The sequence below is a fragment of the Giraffa tippelskirchi genome, chromosome 6 (assembly GCF_054371585.1).
Source record: "Giraffa tippelskirchi isolate mGirTip1 chromosome 6, T2T-mGirTip1v1.2.pri, whole genome shotgun sequence".
Lineage (NCBI taxonomy): Eukaryota > Metazoa > Chordata > Mammalia > Artiodactyla > Giraffidae > Giraffa > Giraffa tippelskirchi.
The window spans coordinates 13,113,983-13,135,932 of NC_137280.1; the positions used below are offsets into that span (position 1 = coordinate 13,113,983).

The window sequence follows — 21,950 nt, forward strand, 5'->3', positions numbered from 1 at the left end:
TAGGTATCCTTCACTGAATTTCTATTATATGTTAATGCATATAATTTCCTAGAAGAAAGTGAAAGTGGCTCAGTCTTGTCCGACTGTGTGACTACACGGACTATACAGTCAGTGGAATTCTCCAGGCCAGAATACTGAAGTGGGTAGCCTTTCCTTTCTCCAGGGGATCTTCCCAACCCAGGGATCGAACCCAGGTCTCCCTCATCGCAGGTGGATTCTTTACCAGCTGAGCCACAAGGGAAGCCCAAGAATACTGGAGTGGGTAGCCTATCCCTTCCCCAGCAGACCTTCCAACCTAGGAATCTAACCAGGGTCTCCTGCATTGCAGGCAGATTCTTTACCAACTGAGCTATCAGGGAAGCCCTTCCTATAAGAAAATCATTCTTAGTCCTTTAGGAAGTATGGGCTAATTGGACCACTTACCTGGTTGATTGTAGTTGCTGGCTTGTCAGCTGCCTGGAAATCACATCCCAGGCCTTGATTAACTTTCTATAAAAGGAGGGTATGGACTAGGGATCCCTAAGCTCACCTGTATCTCTACAGTGTTGTCATAATGTGATTCTAATCCATCACTAGAAATGTATTATGAAATCATTAATTAATATTTGCAGAAGGCTTAGAGAATTTTTTAATAAGAAGTAGATACTTGTGGTTAGTGCTAATGAACAGATGACTTATTAACCTCTTTTTTTCTTTTCTTATAAATTGCAATCTGGTGAAATGTTTTGATGGTTTAATGAAATTTAGCTTTTAACACAAGCATCAGTATAGTACCTGTAGAAATGAAAAAACCTACATGTTGACCCTTGAACAAGGAGGGGTATTGGTTCCAGGACCCATGGTGGACCCTGAAGTCCCACAGTCAGCCCTCTGGATCCATGGTTCTGCATACACAGATTCAATCAACCCTGGATCTTGTACTACTGTAGTATTTATTGGAAAAAATCTGCCTATTAGTGGACCTGGGAAGTTCATACCAGATCAACTGTAGTTCAGGGGTCAACTGTAGTTATAATGAAAGAGAAGCAGCAGCAATGTATAATTTTATAATTTTTCAAAATAATTTCAAATATGATATCAAGTTTTAAGTCCTATAGCTTCTTTGTGCAGGAGGCAAAGACAAGTACTCTCGCACTCTAGGGAGGCTGAGACCTGGAGATTAAAGGATTATTAATTCCTTCTTAAAAAGTACTGAGTGCCTATATATGGACATAGTGATGAAATGAATAATTTACCCTACTTGACTTTGAGAGCAGGAGAGACAGATTTACAAGCAAATATATTAGTTAATAATACAGTTAATTATGGGCTTCCATGATGGCTCAGATGGTAAAGAATCTGCCTGCAGTGCAGGAAACCCAGATTCAATCCCTAGGTTGGGAAGATCCACTGGAGATGGGAATGGCAACCCACTCCAGTATTCTAGACTGGAGAATTCCATGGACAGAGGAGCCTGGCAGGCTACACTCCATGGAGTTGCAAAGAGTTGGACATGACTGAGCAACTAACACACACACACACACACACACACACACACACACACACACACACACACACACACAGCTAGTTATGGCAGACACACAGAAATGATGCATGTACCTCTGGGGGTATTGTTTGGCAAGGCTCCAAAGAAGAGGTGATTTTTAATGTATTCTCATTAAAGAGTGAATATAGACATTTGACAGAAAGGGAGCAGGGTGAAGAAAAAGTCCTTGCGATAAAAGGGACTAAACGTAAGAGAGACCCAGAGTTATGAAAGGGCCTGGGTATTTGAAGAACAGGGTCCAGTTCAGGGGAGGTAGACTATTACTAATTATAAATATAAACGTTATATAAGGTAAAAATTTCTAGTAGCCATATTAAAAAGTAAAAAGAAATAGGTGAGATTAGTAATAATGTATTTTACTTAATCCAATATATCTGAAATATTTATGTTGTTTTCGCATACTTAGATATGAAGTAGTTGATTTTAAAGATCAAATCAGACCATGTACAAAACATCTCAGTTGGGACTGGCCACACTTCAGGTGCTCGGTTTCTCAGAGCTCGGGGGTGTGTGTGTGTCGGTGCATGTGAGAGACAGGGAGAGGGAGAGAGAAGAAATGAGGAGAACGGGTGCACTCGAGAGAGGCAGGTGGAGGGATGAGCTTGAAGTGGTTGTTGGAACCATGTTTTGAGAGGCCTTGTACGCTGTCTGAATTTGGAATTTATTCTTATAGTAGCTTACGACTGTGCTTCTCAAACTATCAGTCATGAAGGACCAGATTCTTAAATTTAGAATTGGTTTCAGACTGATACTTTTGCAAAATATAATAATGAATTAGAAAAATAAAAGAGTTATACAAAGAGAAGTACCATTTTTTAGTTACTAGGTTTGACAAATATACCGTTGTTCTGTCAATTATCTATAAAGGTGTCTGAGCTTGTGCTATTCAATGGAACTTTCTATGATGATAGAAATGTTCTCACTGTGCTGCCCAATGCAATATCCACTAGTCACATGTGGGTATTGAGCATTTGAAATGCAGCTAGTGTGACTGAGAAGCTGATTATTTAATTTAATTTAAATTGTAATCACCACATTAGGCTATTAGCTACTGTGTTGCACAGCACTAAGTATGTTTACTCTATTTATTTTTGGTTGCGCTCAGTCTTTGTTGCTGCTCTCTGACTTTCTCTAGTGGTGCCCGGGCTTCTCATTGTGGTGGCTTCTCTTGTTGTGGAGCACAGGGTCGAGGGTGCTTGGACTTTAGTAGTTTTGGCATGCAGGCTCAATAGTTGCAGCTACTGCCTCTAGAGCACGGGCTTAGTAGTTGTGGAGTAGTTATGGAACATGGGCTTAGTTCCTCCACAGCACGTGGGATGTTCCCTGACCAGGGATAGAACCCATGCCCCCTGCATTTCAAAGTGGATCCTTAATCACTGGATCACTAGGGAAGCCCTGAATATGTTTATTCTTAATCTTTGTATTTATCTTTGGTGGAAAAACAGCTGTGGACTGGCATTTGTCCACAAACCATACTTTGAGTAGCACCGTTTACATCATGGTCTCTAGAGCCAGAAAGCCTTTGTGTGTCTTTGGCAAGTTACTTAATCTCTCACTATCCCAGGATCCTCAATTCTAATATGAAGGTAATAATAAGAAACTGTCTCATAGAGTTGTTGTGAGAATTAAAGGATGTGAAGGGGATGGGGTTAGGGAGAGGATCAAGAAAAGCTAACAGGTGAAAGGGCCTCAAAGGATGAGTTCCATAGGCCGTTCAGATAGAGGGAAGTCTGAAATGGATTTGGATCATACTCTGTTTAGAAGAAGGGCTTTCCAGGTGGCACTAGTGGTAAAGAATCCGCCTGCCAATGTAGGAGATGCAAGAGATGTGGGTTCAATCCCTGGGTCAGGAAGATTCCCCTGGAGAAGTGAATGGCAACCCACTCTAATCCCATAGACAGAGGAGCCTGGCAGGCTACAGTCCATGGGGCAAAGGGTTGGACAAGACTGAGCACTACTACTGTTCAGAAAAAGGGGTAGCAGATAGCACTGCCCTAGCCTATCACTGGGTTTCCCTCGTGGCTCAGTTGGTAAAGAATCTGCCTGCAATGGAGGAGACCTGGGTTGGGAAGATCCCCTGTAGAAGGGCATGGCAACCTACTCTAGTATTCTTGCCCGGAGAATCCCATGAACAGAGGAGCCTGCCAATCTGCAGTTCATGGTGTCACAAAGAGTCGGACATGATTAAGCACAGCACGGCACAGTCCTATCACTGTTACCACTATTTCTTCCTCTCTTTCATAGTTATCTTCTTATCATAATCTTTGGCATATTTTAAACTGATCTCTAGATAATATGTGATTTTGTGGTTTTAATAAGTGCTACGCTATCAATAAGGACAACTGTTGCCTCTTTCCTTCATTCCTGGGAGTTATGAATTTGATGGAAATTGGGTACCAGTTGAGAAGGGAAGGGTAATCCTGTTTGAAGAGCAGTCCCTGGGTTATGGGCAGGTGGTTGTGAGATTCATTTCTCCTAACACGTATTTCTTCCTTACACAGATGATTTTAGGAAGAAAACTGACTGGAAAAACAGTGAAGTTCCTTCTCTTCATATTTGTTGGTGGCGTTCACCTTTTACCCCTGGCCTTTGGGAAAGCTATATATCAGAATGACACCTCTCAGAGGACTTTTCAAGAAATCAAAGAAGAAATAGCCCGCTATGGAGATGTTGCTAAAGCAATCATCAACCTTGCTGTTTATGGTAAAGCCCAGAACAGATCCTATGAGCGACTGGCACTTCTGGTTGATACTGTTGGGCCCAGACTAAGTGGCTCCAAGAGCCTAGAAAAAGCGATCCAGATCATGCACCAAAACCTGCAGAGAGAAGGGCTGGAGAATGTCCACCTGGAGCCTGTCAAAATACCCCACTGGGAGAGGGGAGAGGAATCTGCTGTGATGCTGCAGCCGAGGATTCACAAGATGGCTATTTTGGGTCTTGGCAGCAGCATTGGAACGCCCCCAGAAGGTATGATTTACTTTTTCAAGTCAATTTGCTGTGTTCATTATAAAACTAATGCCATGTGACATAACTGATTATAGTTTGCATGGTTCACATTATAATTGGGTGATAAAAAGAAAGATAGAATCATTTCCCATTTCATGGGCTTCATGAGTTCTTTACTCATACTCTTTTTTTTCCCCTTCCCTTTTCCCCGTCTCCTTTCTGAAAGTGTCACTTTTTATTTTTTTATTTTATTTTTTTAAAATAAATTTATTAATTTTAGTTGGGGGCTAATTACTTTACAATATTGTAGTGGTTTTTGCCATACATTGACATGAATCAGCCATGGGTTTACATGTGTTCCCCATCCTGAACCTCCCTCCCACCTCCCTCCCCATCCCATCCCTCTGGGTCATCCCATTGCCCCAGCCCTGAACATTTGTCTCATGCATCGAACATGGAATGGCGTTCTGTTTCACATATGATAACACACGTTTCAATTCTATTCTCCCAGAACGTCCCACCCTCACCTTCTTCCTCAGAGTTCATAAGACTGTTCTATGCATTTGTGTCTCTCATTCTGTCTCGCATATAGGGTTATCATTGCCACTTTTCAAATTCCATATATATGCATTAGTATACTGTATTGGTGTTTTTCTTTCTGGCTTACTTCACTCTGTATAATGGGCTCCAGTTTCATCCATCTCAATAGGACCAATTCAAATGTATTTTTTTAATGGCTGAGTAATATTCCATTGTGTATATGTACCACAGCTTCCTTATCCATTCGTCTGCTGATGGACATCTAGGTTGCTTCCATGTCCTGGCTATTGTAAACAGTGCTGTGATGAACATTGGGGTACACGCGTCTCTGAAAGTGTCACTTTTTAAAATGAAGCATCTACAACTATTGGTCCATGATACTTATGAACTGAATCACTTAGTAATTTCTATCTAGTATAACATTAGTATCATTTTGTAGAGAATGCGATATATGTAAATAGGTCACAAAAGCTATGATTTCTTTCAAGTGGCCTCAATGAACAGAACTTCTTAGAATTAATGAAATAGGGGACAGAGCCTTGTGCATTGAATTGATATGAAATAATTATTTTAACAGAACCCAAGGCCTGTAATGTAAGGAGTTGTCTAGGATGGAGTTCTGTCTTTACTCAGCAGCACTCTGGCTCAGCTTCATCAGACAATATAAATGCTTAGATCAGGAACATATAAGCAGTCAACCGTGAGCCATTGGTCAGTAATGGACTGTCCGTGGACTATGCATGGATTCACGGACTGTTTTCCTATGGCAAAGTAACTATAGTAGAATCGGTGCACCAACCCTCCACACAGTTAAAAATCCGCATCGAACTTATAGTCATCCCTCCATATATATGGTTTGGTCCTTCTGTATCCGTGAGTTTCTGCATCTGCATATTCAACCAACTACAGATCATGTAGTACTGTTTTATTTACTATTGAAAAAAATCTACGCGTAAGTGGACCTGTGCAGTTAAAACCTGTGTTGTTCAAGGGTCAACTGTAGTTGATTAAAAAACAAAAAACCAAACAGTTGAGCTTTTGTAAAAACTTTATAAAAACCTTTGACCTTCTCTAATGCCAAGAGAAACATCCAGTAGAGAAGCAGACGGTCAACTTTTAAAAAGCATCTTCATTGAGATAGCAGGACTTCCCTGGTGGTCCAGTGGTTAAGAACCGCCATTTCTACTGCAGAGAGCACAGGCTCTATCCCTGGACAGGGAGTTAAGATCCTACATGCCACTGAGCACAGCCAAAAAAAATCTTTATTGAGATATAATTCCCATATCATAATTACTCACCCATTTACACTTTAGTGGTTTTTAATATATTCACAGAACTAGCACAATTTAACTGAAGAAAATTTCATCACCCCCCAAAGAAATTTTTATACTCATCAGCAGTCACACTTCATCCTTTCCTAACACCATCCTAAGCCCCTGGCAACCACTAATTTATTTCCTGTCTTTATGGATTTGCCTATTCTGGATAATTCACATGAATGAAATAATACACTAGTATTTTCTTTTGTGACTGAATTTTTTCACATAGCATATATTTCAGGTTCATCCACGTTGTAGCATGTAGCAATACGTAATTCATTTTTATTGTTGGAAATTTTTCCATTTTATAGATATACCATATTTTATTTATCCATAGATCAACTGATGAACATTTTTCCCACCTTTCAGCTATTAAGAATAATGCTATAAACATTCACGTGTAAGTTTTTTGTATGTACTTTATTTCTCTTGAGTGTATACCAAAGAGTGAAATTGCTTGTGTATATCATAACTCTTTGTTTAACTTTCAGAGGAATTGCCAAGCTGTTTTCCAAATTGACCGCACCATTTTACATTTTCACTCATGTGTTCTAATTTTTATATAGTGTGTCAGAACTTATTTTCTGTCTTTCTGGTTACAGCTGTCCTAGTGGGTATGAAGTGATGTTCATTGTGGTTTCCATTTGCACTTCTCTAATGGCTAATGATTTTGAGCACCTTTCTTGTTTGCCATTTGTGTATCTTTTTCAGAGAAATATATATTTGAAGACTTTGTCCAGTTTTTTTTTTAAGTTAATTATTACTGACTGTGCTGGGTTTTTGTTACTGTGTGCGGGCTTTCTTTAGTTGCAGCAAGTGGGAACTTCTCTCTAGTTGCAGTGCATGGGCATCTGATTGCGGGGGCTTCTTTTATTACAGAGCATGGGCTCTAGGCAAATGGGCTCAGTAGTGTGGCCATGGGCTTAGTTGCTTGTTGGCATGTGGAGTCTTCCCGGATCAGGGATTGAACCCGTGTCCCCTGCATTGGCAGGCGTATTCTCCACCACTGGACCACCAGGGAAATCACTTTTCCCAGTTTTTAATTGTGCTAGTTGAATTTTTATTATTGAATTGCATAAGCTCTTTGTGTATTCTGGATGCATGTCTCATCAGTGTGATTTACTAATGTTCTTTCCCATTCTATGGATTTTCTCTTTTAAGTTTCTTGATGGTAGTATTTCCTGCAGAAATGTCTTTAGTTTTGTTTTTTTTAATTAATTTTTTATTTTATTGGAGGCTAATTACTTTACAATATTGTAGTGGTTTTTGCCATACGTTGACATGAATCAGCCGTGGGTGTACATGTGTCTTTAATTTTGAATGAGCACAATTTCTCTAATTGTTTTCTGTTGTTTGTTCTTTTACTGTTATATTTAAGAAACCTTTGCCTAAACCAGGTCACAGAGATCTATTCCTGTTTTATTCCTAGTTTTATTTATTCTTCTAAGAGTTCTATAACTTTTGCTCTTATATTTAGGTTTGTGAGTTAATTTTAGATGTGAGGTAGGAGTCCAACTTTGTTCTTTTGCTGTGGTTATTCATTTGTCTTAGCATTATCTGTTGAAAAGACTATTTTTTTCTCCATTGAGTTGGATGCATTTCATTTATTGATTTTCAGATGTTAAGCCAACCTTACATTCCTGGGATAAATCCCACTTGGTTACGGTGTAGGAAGCTTGGGGTGCTGCAGTCCATGGGGTCGCAAAGAGTCGGACATGACTGAACAACTGAACAACAGCAACTCGTTACCCTGCTGTGTCCAAAGTGTGTTCTCTAGGTTTGTGTCTCTATTCCTGCCCTGCAAATTCATCGGATTCTTTTTTTTTAATTTATTTATTTTTAATTGAAGGATAATTGCTTTACAATATTGTGTTGGTTTCTACCGTACATCAACATGACTAAGCCATAGATATACATATGTCCCCTCTCTCTCACCTACCACCCCATCCCACCCCTCTAGATTATCTCAGAGTACCAGTTTGAGCTCCCTGATTCATACAGCTAGTTTTCACTGGCTGTCTATTTTTCTATTTTATATATGGTGGTGTTTATATTTACTCTCATCAGATTCTTGATTCACAGTTTTTTTTTTATTACTTCTGACACTTTGAATTTATCATTTCCTTGTCATCTGACTTCCATTGGTTCTGATGAGAAGTTAGCTGTTCACATTACTGGAATTCCTTTGTACAGACATACCTTGGAGATATTGTGATTTGGTTCCAGACCTCTGCAATAAAGTGAATATTGCAAAAAAGTGAGCCCCATGATTTTTGTTTGTTTGTTTCCTAGTACATATAAAAGTTATATTTATACAATACTGTAGTCTGTTAAGTGGGTAATATCAGTATGTCTAAAAAATGTGCATGCCTTAATTAAAAAATAATGCTGTTGAGAAAATGGCACTAATGGACTTGCTCAACACAGGATTGCCATAAACCTTCAATTTGGAAAAAAAAAAAAAAAGAAAGAAAACACAGTAACTGTGAAGGACAATAAAATGAGGTATGCTTCTATGTGACAAGTCATTTCGCTATCGCTATTACTGATTTCAAGATTTTTTTCTTTGTTTTCAGTTTTCAGTGTTTTGATTTTAATGTATCTAGGTGGGAATCTCTTTGCCTTTATCTTGCTTAGAGGTTGTTGAACTTCATTTATAGATTAATATTTTTCATCAATTTGAGAAATTTATTTTCTACCCTCTTGTTGCTCTTTTCTCCTTCTGGTTCTTCAGTTATGAGTATGTTGGTGCACTTAATGGTGCCCCACACTTCTCTAAGGCTCTGCCCATTTTCTTCCCTTCTTTCCCCGCTCTGTCTTTTCTTCAGATTGCATAATCTGTATCAATCTATCATCAAATTCATTAATTCTTTCTTCTGATAGCTTAAATATACTACTGAGTCCCTCTACTGAATTTTTTTTTTTCAGTTATTTTACTTTTCAACTCCTGAATTTCCTTTTGGTCTTTTCTCTAATTTCTGTCTTTTGATTGGTATTCTCCATTTGATGAAACACTGTCATCATGCCTTCCTTTAATTCTTTAAGTATGGTTTCCTTTAGTTCCTTGAGCATATTTATAATAGCTGCTTCGAAGTCTATGTCTGCGACAACTTGGCCCCCTCCGGGCAGTTTCTCTTGCCTGCTTTTTTTTGTGTGTATTGGTCACACTTGCCTATTTCTTTTCATGTCCCATTTATTTTTGTTGTTGTTGAAAACTGATTTTAAATAATGTATGTTAGTAATTCTGGATACTGATTCTTGTCCCTTCTCCAGTGCCCACTGGAGGTTGATGTTGTTTTTATTGTTTTGTCCTTTATTTGCTTAATGAGTTAGTTCTACTAACTTCGTGAAGCCTCTTTCTCCCACAGTGTACAGATTCTGATGTCCCTATCACAGTGCTTCTATTTTTCCTTTAGTCTGGCTCTCTAGGTGCCATCCTGAGGTCTATATAAGCCACTTACTGGTCAAAGGTTATGCTTAGATCCCCTTAGCCAGTTATATTTTTACCCTATATTGTTGGATGTTTATGTTGTTTAAGGGCCGTTATTAAAACTAATGAATTTATGTTTTTGCCTTAAGTTCAGTCAGGGCTTAGTAGCTTAAACATCCCTTCCTTTCTCCAATCAGTCTTGAGAAGTCGCAGCCTCGGACATGCACACAGTATTCCAGCTTGCGAGGATGCATATGATTTTAATATTAAGCCTAGCTTAATAATATTTTCCCCTGTGTCAGAATAGCTTATTTTTCAGCCAGTATTTGGTTAGAGGTTGCACTTAAGTCTCTTGTGCCAGCAGGGCCTCTGCCCTTTGTTGAGGGATCTGTGTGCAGCTTGGAAAATGTTTTCAATCTGACCATGTCCAGTTTCAATTGTTCCTAAGTAGGAACATGTGCATATAGCCTTCCCAACCCCCAGGGTTTATTGTGATCCAGGGATGGCTTTTCTTGGTTGTTGTTTCTCCCTCTGGTTTTTGTTGTTGTTGTTGTTAAGTTTCTGATTGTTCTTTAATTTAGCTTATTGCTAGCAGTATCATGAAACTCCCAGTATCATGAAGTATCAGTATCTCCCAAGCTCTCCATCATTTGCAACAACATCCTCAGGTATGGAGTTCTCTGTGTTCTGTTTCAAATAAGGTCACTACCCTGGTTGAGAACCTCATCCCTGGTTGAGAACTTCATCCACCTGGCTTACCTCTTCCCTGGGAGTTCCCAGGAGCTCAGCACAGGGATAGTATAGTGACATCACTGGCAGGTGCTGGAAGGGAAGGTTGGTAGCTACTGGTCTTTTCAGCTTGCCTGTCCCACCATGGGACCCCTGCCTATGAACAAGGTAAGATAGCAGTGATCAGGTTCCAGTGTTCTCATGGCTATACTTGGTGCAGTATTTCCACCAGACAAGTAGAGGCTGGGTCGAGAAATGGGGTGAAGTGACCATAATAGAGTTTCTATAACATGGTACTGGGGATGGGAGAAGGAAGTAGATCATGGCCAAAAGCTACAGACTCATAATTCTAACTTAGATTTATTAATAGTGTATTTTCTTGAATGAGTGTTTCTCCACTTGCTGTATGCCCTTAGGACAATGTTGAGAGACTTGAAGTGATTTTTTAAAAACATTTTTTCCCAGTTAAATGTTTCATAAGGAAGAAGATCTGCCAAGTTTCTCACTCCAACATTCTGGATATACCACTGGGATGGCTAGTTGTGATCTCTCTGAGGCTGTATGAATAATTGGTAGAGTCCTCTAAGGTTTTAGAGACCCCTCCGCTTGGGTTCTAGTCAACTAGGAGTTTGCTTAATTGCCCTCTGTTATCGCTCATCTGTGTTAGACACCAGTGTGTGTGTGTGTGTGTGTATGTGTGTATGTGTGTGTATATATATATATATTTCCTTTTTAACCCTCTTAACTGTCTTTAAAGGTCTACAGGTTTTTGTTTGTTTTGTTTTCAACAAATGAGAAAAACAGACTACAAAAGATTAGACACTTTGCCCAGGGTTACACAACTAGTGAGAGGCTAAGTTCAGGCATGAACAAGTGTCAAATTCCAGAGTTTGTGCTTTTAGTCATTAGACTATATTGCCTCACATACAAATAGCTTAATGTTATTTTCACTGCTAAGATTTCCTTTTTTATCCATTTGACTGAAGCAGATCTGTCTCAAGAGTTGCTGGTACCTGTACTGTGATGGTACTGGTGTCTGTACCTTATTTTGAACATTTTTTCTCATTTCCCTTTCTTTTTTATCCTCATTTCTTGTATCTGTAGCTGGGCCTGCTCTTCTCTGACTCTCTGCTTGGGAAAACTAAGCCAAGTTACTGATTACTCCTGGGGCCTTAAAAACCCAAGGGGAAGTGAATTTTACTCATTGGAGTCTACTGTGGTGTTCTAAGACTCACTTTCTTTTTATTTTTTTTTTCTATTTTAATTAGTTTATTTTCTATTTTTTAACTTTACAATATTGTGTTTGTTTTGCCATACATTGACATGAATCCACCATGGGTGTACATGTTTTCTCCTTCCAGAACCCCCCTTCCACCTCCCTCCCCATCCCATCCCCATTCCCTCTTCCATGGAGCTCAAAGTACATAAACAATTGTCTGGCAACTGGGCTATTTTAAGCTCTGAGAAGACTGGAAAGTTAGGCTGGATCAGGTGTGGGAAAATTCCCACGGGGGATAGGGTAAGGTCTGCATAAAGGACCTCTAGTTACAGGTATTATGGTGCAGAGCTCATCTCCCTGGAAACCCATGCTGTATCCTTGGTTTAGCCAACTAGTTGTGTGACCTTGGCCCAGTCATTTAATCTCCATGGCCTTGATTTTGTCACCTATAAAATGAAAAATGGCTGACATATTAAGTCTATAACATCTTTCTAGATTAGAAAGGCTGTTGTTTTTCTGAGAATGCACAAGGGATGGGTGAAGATGATCAGAATATTAAAAGAGAAGTATTCTTAATGTTAGGCACATGCTATGGAGCAGATTCCTTATATAATAGGGGCTAACGTTTTTAAACTTTCCATTTCTAGACGTCAGTATTATAGTGTGTATTAATTTGTGTGTCCAGGTTAGGGCTCTGTGAGCTGTCTGTGGAAAGCTGGAAGAAGACTTTCTACTTGCATTTCTGAGAACTACTGGGTGTCTTGCAAATCCACAAATTGAGCATCCTGTCTCTCCAGTGTTTCTCATCTTTGTTAATATCATCGCCAACCACCCAGGTGCTCAGGCTCAGAGCCTCAAAATTTTGCTAGTATCAGATATGGTATCTTAGTTTCGTGTTTTTGTCACCTGCCATTTCAATTCAGTTCAGTCACTCAGTCATGTCCGACTCTTTGTGACCCCATGGACACCAGCACATCAGGCTTCCCTGTCCATCACCAACTCCCGGAGTTTACTCAAACTCATGTCCATTGAGTCAGTGATGCCATCCAACCATCTCATCCTCTATTGTCCCCTTCTCCTCCCACCTTCAATCTTTCCCAGCATCAGGGTCTTTTCCAATGAGTCAGTTTTTCACATCAGGTGGCTAGAGTATTGCAGTTTCAGCTTCAGCATCAGTCCTTCCAATGAATATTCAGGACTGATTGCCTTTAGGATGGACTGGTTGGATCTCTTTGCAGTCCAAGGGACTCTCAAAAGTCTTCTCCAACACCACAGTTCAAAAGCATCAATTCTTCGGCACTCAGCCCTCTTTATAGTCCAACTCTCACATCCATACATGACCACTGGAAAAACCATAGCCTTGACTAGATGGACCACTGTTGACAAAGTAATGTCTCTGCTTTTTAATATGCTATCTAGGTTGGTCATAACTTTCCTTCCAAGGAGTAAGCATCTTTTAATTTCATGTCTGCAATCACCATCTGCAGTGATTTTGGAGCCCAAGAAAATAAAGTCAGCCACTGTTTCCACTGTTTCCCCATCTATTTGCCATGAAGTGATGGGACTGGATGCCATGATTTTAGTTTTCTGAATGTTGAGCTTTAAGCCAACTTTTTCACTCTCCTCTTTCACTTTCATCAAGAGACTCTTTAGTTCTTCACTTTCTGCCATAAGGGTGGTGTCATCTCCATATCTGAGGTTATTGATATTTCTCCTGGCAATCGTGATTCCAGCTTGTGCTTCATCCAGCCCAGCATTTCTCATGATGTACTCTACATATAAGTTAAATAAGAGGGTGACAGTATACAGCCTTGACGTACCCCTTTCCCTATTTGGAACCAGTCGGTTGTTCCATGCCAGGAATGCCCTTATGGAGACTTTTTCTGTGCTTACTCATCCCCAAAGAAGTATTGACAACTTCCTCTTTTCTCCCTTTTTTGTACCCTATACTTGCTTATGTCATAAGCATTTCTCTACAAGTAATAAGCTTCTTAGAATTAGAGATCCCAGTTTCAGTGGTTCTTGACTGGGGATAATTTTGCTCCTTAGGGGAAATTTGGCAACATCTGGACACATTTTCGGCGGTCATGACTGAGAGGTGGTGCTAGTTGCCTTTAGTGGGTAGAGTTCAGGAATACTGCTCAACATCTCACAGTGTACAGAACAGGCCTCCCTTTACCCCACGTCAAATAATCACCCATTCTAAAATGCCAGTAGTGCCAAAGTTGAGAAACTCTGTCTTAGCTCTTAACATAGTATTTCACATACAGAAAAGTTTTGAGAAATATTTGTTGAATGAATCTTTCCATTTATCTCCCTCCAGCATTCAGTTGGTCACCAAGACTTAAATGTCACATGACTACTTTTCTATTCTCAGGCTTCTCCTGCCTACAGTGTTATAACCGCTTCCTAACTGATTTTCCTGACTCCAGTCTCATTTTAATCAGTTTCCATACTGCTGATTCAGTTGTCTTTGTAAAATAGAGATCTCATTGTGTCACTCCCTTACCTAAAAGCTTTTCATTTTTCAGAGTACAGTTCAGATCCTTATGACCTTTTAAAAAGTGACCCCAGGCTGTGTTTCTAGGCTTGTGTCTAGTTTCTCCCAAGCCATCCACCTTGTGCTTCAGCCACACGATCCTAACTGCTCTTGCCTGGACATATTCATTCCTCCTTGACTTAAAAACTGCTGCCTGGATCTCTGCTAACCCAACCCTAATCCCAACCCACCCCAACCCTTCTTTGTTTAGAGAATTCCTACCCATTTTAAAGACTCATTTAAGGTGGATCTCTTCTCTAAAGTCTTTCTTGAGTCCAAACCTAAATAAATGTAATTGTTCTTTCATCTTCATTCTCTTAGCCCTTTGTTTGCCTGTATTATACAATGATCACAGTTTACTATAGTTAGTTGTTTACGTGGTTATCTGTTGAGAAATTGCGACCTACTCCAGGGAAGAGCACATCTTAATTATCTCCTTCAGCACTACACCTAGTAATGTAATACTAATTCATATTAAATAGATATTGATTTGATGAGTAGATTGTGATAAATGTTACAGATTTTAAAAAGATATTTGAAGTTTGCTTTGCATCTGAGGTAAAGGCACAAAGGAAAGAGGAGGATAAATGAACATCAATCAAATCACGGTGAGGTTGTTTACCAGTGTATTCTTTTTGAAAATTTTAGCAACATGGATCAGAAAGCCTGGAAAGCTACAGCGTAAGCTTATACCAAATTCTCACCATATTAATCTTATGGAAACTTAAAATAGCCTTCCTGCATACTCCCAGCACATCCACCAAATGAAGGCCTTCTCTACTTTATCCATTTCTCAGTGAGGTGCTAACTAATTTATGCCCAAGAACCTATCATCAGATAATTAGTTATTTGCACCTGTCCTCTTTTCCTCCTTTGGTATCATCAAGGAAAGAGCATTTTCACTGTTTTGTTTTCTTTTTTAAATTGGTTTGTTTGTTTGTTTTGTCAGGACTTAATCTTTGTCTGATACCTAATGCAATATGGGCAGAAGTGCTCTCAAGAGCCTGTGTCCACCGATGATACTTGGAATTTGGAGGTGTGGCGTCAGCTGAAGGATCTGATTCTAAAGTGTCCCAGGTTGCAAATTCCCTTCTTCAGCATCACATCAAGATTGGGAATAAGAAGAAAGGGGCCAAGGAACTCACATTTATTGAGAGCCCATCTATTATACGCTAGTCATCGGGCAGATTCTGTAACTTATGTTGTCTTTTGGGATAGGTGTTGTTCACACTTTAAACTTGGCAGTCTCTGGGAGGTTCAGCACTTTGTCCAAAGTAACACAGCATATAATGTGTGCCAGAGTCATGTCTCAGGTCACACCTTCTCAATGGCCTTCCCTCTTCACTTTGCCCCTTGGTGGATCTTTCTGCCAACACTTTGCAGGCGTATCTGTTTTCCTCTTGGCTGTTTCCTCAAGAATAGGGATACTGTATCTGTCTCCTGTGTGCCTTAACACTCTCACACAAACATAACTTAAAAAGCACAAACCATAAAAACATCCCTGAATTTGATTGCATCAGAATTAAATGTTTATATTCAACGAAAGATACAATTAACAAAGCTGTTAGGCAGATGGAGAAATTGGAGAAGATATTAACACTGTCTAAAATTGTTATGAGATTAATATGTAGACTATGAACTACTGGAAATCAACAAGAAGAAGGCAGTAACCTTAGAAAAATGGACTAAGGCTCTGAATAAACAGTTTAAAGAAGAGGAAGCCTGAAAGTTGACAAGTGTATAAAGAGATCTTAACTTATTAGTAATCAGATCAATGCAAGTTTTAAAAATAATGGGATCACTTTACAGCTGAGATGTACAAATTCATTAGTGGTGCCATGGTGACAAAGGAAACCCTGTACGTTGGTTGGTGGGCATGAAGCATGGTGCCACCATTCTGGAGAGCAAACGTGTAATATTTAGTCCACTTAAATATATTCTCATATCCAGTGAGCAAGTAATTCACTTCCTCAGTATATTTCCCAAAGAAATTGTCACATAGGTACACATATGTACTATCTAAGGGCATGAATGCAGGATGATTATTGTAGCCTTATTTGTGGGGGTAGGGTTCATCTGGAGGTCCATCACTGGGAGAGTAGAAATGTAAAATGTGGTAGATGCCCCCCAGGGTATGCTATACAGAAGTTGGAAGCAATAAACTAAACAATATATATATAGTTTATATATATGTATATATATATATATATATATATACATATATATATCTCAACATAGATGTATTATAGTGTTATATCTTAACATGTATAAAGCTGAGTGATAAAATAAAAAATAGAATGACATACATAATATAGTTGCATACATAAAAATATAATTTTTGCATTTATGCAGAATTATAGTTCACATTTTACAAGAAGACATATCTGCAAAAAATGTCTTCAGAATGGTTGCCTACCCAGGACATGGGTTGGAGGGAGGAATGAAGAATGGGGGTAAAATAGAATCAGTTCAGTTCAGTTCAGTCACTAACTCATGTCCGACTTTTGTGACCCCATGGACTATAGCACTCCAGGCTTCCCTGTCCATCACCAACTCCCAGACCTTGCTCAAACTAATGTCCATTGAGTCAGTTATGCCATCCAACCATCTCATCCTCTATCGTCCGCTTCTCCTGCTGCCTTCAATCTTTCCCAGCATCAGGGTCTTTTCAAATGAGTCAGTTCTTTGCATCGTGGCCAAAGTGTTGGAATTTCAACTTCGGCATCAGTCCTTCCAATGAATATTCAGGACTGATTTCCTTTAGGATTGACTGGTTTGATCTCCTTGCAGTCCAAGGGACTGTCAAGAATCTTCTCCAACACCACAGTTCAGAAGCATCTACTCTTCGGCACTCAACTTTCTTTATGGTCCAACTCTCACATGCATACATGACTACTGGAAAAACCATAGCGTGGACTAGACAGACCTTTGTCGGCAAAGTAATGTCTCTGCTTTTTAATATGCTATCTAGGTTGGTCATGGCTTTCCTTCCAGGGGGCAAGCGTCTTTTAATTTTATGACTGCAGTCACCATCTACAGTGATTTTGGAGCCCAAGAAAATAAAGTTTCTCACTGTTTCTGTTGTTTCCCCTTCTATTTACCATGAAGTGATGGGACAAGATCCTCTGATCTGAGTTTTCTGAATGTTGAGTTTTAAGCCAGCTTTTTCACTCTCCTCTTTCACTTTCATCAAGAGACTCTTCAGTTCTTCTTCACTTTCTGCCATAAGGGTGGTGTCATCTGCGTATCTGACTTTATTGATATTTCTCCCAGCAATCTTGATTCCAGCTTGTGCCTCATCTAGCCCTGCGTTTCACATGATGCACTCTGCATATAAGTTAAATAAGCAAGGGTGACAATATACATCCTTGATGTACTCCTTTCCCAATTTGGAACCAGAAATAACTCCAAAAAGAATGAAGAGATGAAACCAAAGCAAAAACAACACCCAGTTGTGTGGATGTGACTGGTGATGGAAGTGAAGTCCGATGCTGTAAGAAACAATATTGCATAGAAACCTGGAATGTTAAGTCCATGAATCAAGGTAAATTGGAAGTGGTCAAACAGGAGATGGCAAAAGTGAACACTGACATTTTAGGAATCAGTGAACTAAAATTGACTGGAATGGGTGAATTTAATTCAGATGACCATTATATCTCCTACTGTGGGCATAATCCCTTAGAAGAAATGGAGTAGCCCTCACAGTCAACAAAAGAGTCCAAAATGAAACACTTGGGTGCAATTACTTTTTGCCTTTTCATACTGTTCATGGGGTTCTCAAGGGAAGAAGGCAGAAGTGGTTTGCCATTCCCTTCTCCAGTGGACCTCATTTTGTCAGAACTCTCCGCTATGGTCCATCCATCTTGGGTGGCCCTACAGGGCATGGCTCATAGTTTCATTGAGTTAGGCTGTGGTCTATGTGATCAGTTTGGTTAGTTTTCTGTGACTGTGGTTTTCTTTCTGTCTTCCCTCTGATGGATGGGTAGGGCTATGCTCAGTAAATCTTTAATCCAATTTTCTGTTGATTGGGGGGGCTGTGTTCCCTTACTGTTGTTTGGCCTGAGGCCAAATTATGGTAGGGGTAATGAGGGTAATGGTGACCTCCTTTAAAGGGACTTGTGCACACGCTGTTGTATTCAGTGCCCCAACCCCACAGCAGGCCACTCTCAACCCACGCCTCCTCCAGAGACTCCTGGACACTCACAGTCAAGTCTGGCTCAGTCTCTTGAGGGGACACTGTTCCTTTCTCCTGGGTCCTGGTGCACACAAGGTTTTGTCTGTGCCCTCCAAGAGTCTGTTTCCCCAGTCCTGTGGAAGTTCTGTAATAAAGTCCCACTGGCCTCCAAAGTCAAATTCCCTGGGGGTTCACAGTCCCTTTGCTAGATCCCCAGGTTGGGAAATAGAATAAATAAATTAAAAACAAGCAAATAAGACATTTTCCTTGAAGAGGCCAATGAGGGTGGTATACTATAAACTAACGAGTATAATTTGCTCAGCACTTTGATCCACCTGCCTGTCCATGAGCCATGAGGTTAAGGTAGACATCTGGGTAATTTGTCATTTTCTCCAAGAGGAAAGGAAACTATTTCTCTTTTACTTTTTAAACATTATCCAGTTACCTCTTCATCCATAATCTTATGGTAATCACTTAGATTTATGTTTATACAATGGAAAATCTTTACTTTTTACATATAGGTTTTTAGTTTGAATATAATACACAATATTTGTCATTTTTGTCTTTTAACTTTCAAAACTTCTGAAAGCAGGGATGATGTCTTTTTTTTTGTTGTTTGCTTTGTGTAGCCTTTAGCATAGTCAGACCCTTAGGTCACATTAGTTTAATTTTTGGAAAATCTTATAGGAAGAAGTTTTCTTTTTAAATCTGAATGTATGGATGGTGTTCCCTAGAGACTTGATGATGAAATAATGTAGGTTGATAATACCCAGGTATCGTTTCTAAAAAACACCCTTCTCCAGCTCACATTTCATCCTGTCCTTTCCTTTAACAAATCTCTGACTCCCTTTTACTAATGGATGATATCATTGGTTAATAACTATAGGTTTTTGATAACTGGTGTTGTGGGTGAACCCAAGCAACGTGTTCAATAATCAAAAGACTGCAGTTAGTATTGAGTTACATCATGAAGCACTAGGAAATCTAGATATTTCTTCTCAACAGTTGTGCATCTTTATTTCTCTTTCTCTTTGTATCCCTGTTGTTTGTGCTCGCAACACTTACCGTCTTACTTGGGTTTCTCTTACCTTGGGTGTTGCGAGAGGGCATCAGAGGGCAGACACACTAAAATTAAAACTACAGAAAACTAGCTAATCTGATCACACGGACCACAGCCTTGTCTATCTCAATGAAACTAAGCCATGCCGTGTGGGGACACCCAAGACAGATGGGTCATGGTGGAGAGGTCTGACAGATTGTGCTCCACTGGAGAAGGGCATGGCAAACCACTTCAGTATTCTTGCCTTGAGAACCCCATGAACAGTATGAAAAGGCAAAAGGATAGGACACTGAAAGATGAACTCCCCAGGTCAGTAGGTGCCCAATATGCTAATGGAGATCAGTGGAGAAATAAATCCAGAAAGAATGATGGGATGGAGCCAAAGCAAAAACGATACCCAACTGTGGATGTGACTGGTGATAGACGCAAAGTCCAATGCTGTAAAGAGCAATATTGCATAGGAACCTGGAATGTTAGGTCCATGAATCAAGGCAAACTGGAAGTGGTCAAACAGGAGATGGCAAGAGTGAACGTTGACATTCTAGGAATCAGCGAACTAAGATGGACTGGAATGGGTGAATTTAACTCAGATGACCATTATATCTACTACTGTGGGCAAGAATCCCTTAGAAGAAATGGAGTAGCCATCATGGTCAACAAAAGAGTCCGAAATGCAGTACTTGGATGCAATCTCAAAAACGACAGAATGATCTCTGTTCGTTTCCAAGGCAAACCATTCAATATCACGGTAATCCAAGTCTATGCCTCAACCAGTAACGCCGAAGAAGCTGAAGTTGAACGGTTCTATGAAGACCTACAAGACCTTCTAGAACTAACACCCAAAAAAGATGTCCGTTTCATTATAGGGGACTGGAATGCAAAAGTAGGAAGTCAAGAAACACCTGGCGTAACAGGCAAGTTTGGCCTTGGAGTACAGAACGAAGCTGGGCAAAGGCTAATAGAGTTTTGCCACGAGAACGCACTGGTAATAGCAAACACCTTATTCCAACAACACAAGAGAAGACTCTACACATGGACATCACCAGATGGTCAACAGCAAAATCAGATTGATTATATTCTTTGCAGCCAAAGATGGAGAAGCTCTATACAGTCAGCAAAAACAAGACCAGGAGCAGACTGTGGCTCGGATCATGAACTGCTTATTGCCAAATTCAGACTTAAATTGAAGAAAGTAGGGAAAACCACTAGACCATTCAGGTATGACCTAGATCAGATCCCTTATGAGTATACAGTGGAAGTGACAAATAGATTTAAGGGACTAGACCTGATAGACAGAGTACCTGATGAACTATGGACAGAGGTTCGTGACATTGTACAGGAGACAGGGATCAAGAAAATCCCCATGGAAAAGAAATGCAAAAAAGCAAAATGGCTGTCTGAGGAGGCCTTACAGATAGCTGGGAAGAGAAGAGAAGTGAAAAGCAAAGGAGAAAAGGAAAGATATTCTCATCTGAATGCAGAGTTCCAAAGAATAGCAAGGAGAGATAAGAAAGCCTTCCTCAGCAATCAGTGCAAACAAATAGAGGAAAACAACAGATTGGGAAAGACTAGAGACCTCTTCAAGAAAATTAGAGATACCAAAGGAACATTTCATGCAAAGATAGGCTTGATAAAGGACAGAAATGGTATGGACCTAACAGAAGCAGAAGATATTAAGAAGAGGTGGCAAGAATACACAGAAGAACTGTACAAAAAAGATCTTCACGACCCAGATAATCATGATGGTGTGATCACTCACCTAGAGTCAGACATCCTGGAATGTGAAGTTAAGTAGGCCTTAGAAAGCATCACTACGAACAAAGCTAGTGGAGGTGATGCAATTCCAGTTGAGCTATTTCAAATCCTCAAAGGTGATGCTGTGAAAGTACTGCACTCGATATGCCAGCAAATTTGGACAACTCAGCAGTGGCCACAGGACTGGAAAAGGTCAGTTTTCGTTCCAATCACAAAGAAAGGCAATGCCAAAGAATGCTCAAACTACCGCACAATTGCACTCATCTCACATGCTAGTAAAGTAATGCTCAAAATTCTCCAAGCCAGGCTTCAGCAATACGTGAACCGTGAACTTCCAGATGTTCAAGCTGGTTTTAGAAAAGGCAGAGGAACCAGAGATCAAATTGCCAATATCCGCTGGATCATCGAAAAAGCAAGAGAGTTTCAGAAAAACATCTATTTCTGCTTTATTGAAGCCTTTATAGTCAAAGGCTATGCCAAAGCCTTTGACTGTGTGGATCACAATAAACTGTGGAAAATTCTGAAAGAGATGGGAATACCAGACCACCTGACCTGCCTCATGAGAAATCTGTATGCAGGTCAGGAGGCAACAGTTAGAACTGGACATGGAACAACAGACTGGTTCCAAATAGGAAAAGGAGTACGTCAAGGCTGTATATTGTCACCCTGCTTATTTAACTTATATGCAGAGTA

At 39.9% G+C, this 21,950-nt stretch overlaps 1 protein-coding gene across 11 annotated transcripts in view; it reads left to right on the top strand.

Moving 5' to 3' along the window:
- Positions 1-21,950, top strand: part of CPQ (carboxypeptidase Q) — a 548,292-nt gene that overhangs the window by 115,620 nt on the left and 410,722 nt on the right. For all 11 annotated transcript variants that reach the window (XR_014057991.1, XM_081505175.1, XM_081505172.1 and 8 more), the window contains one exon: positions 4,048-4,513. Coding sequence is in view for 10 of the 11 variants with exons in the window: in XM_081505175.1 (XP_081361301.1) it covers positions 4,048-4,513 (466 nt within the window). In the remaining variant the exon portion in view is untranslated. The remainder of the gene's footprint in view (positions 1-4,047; positions 4,514-21,950) is intronic.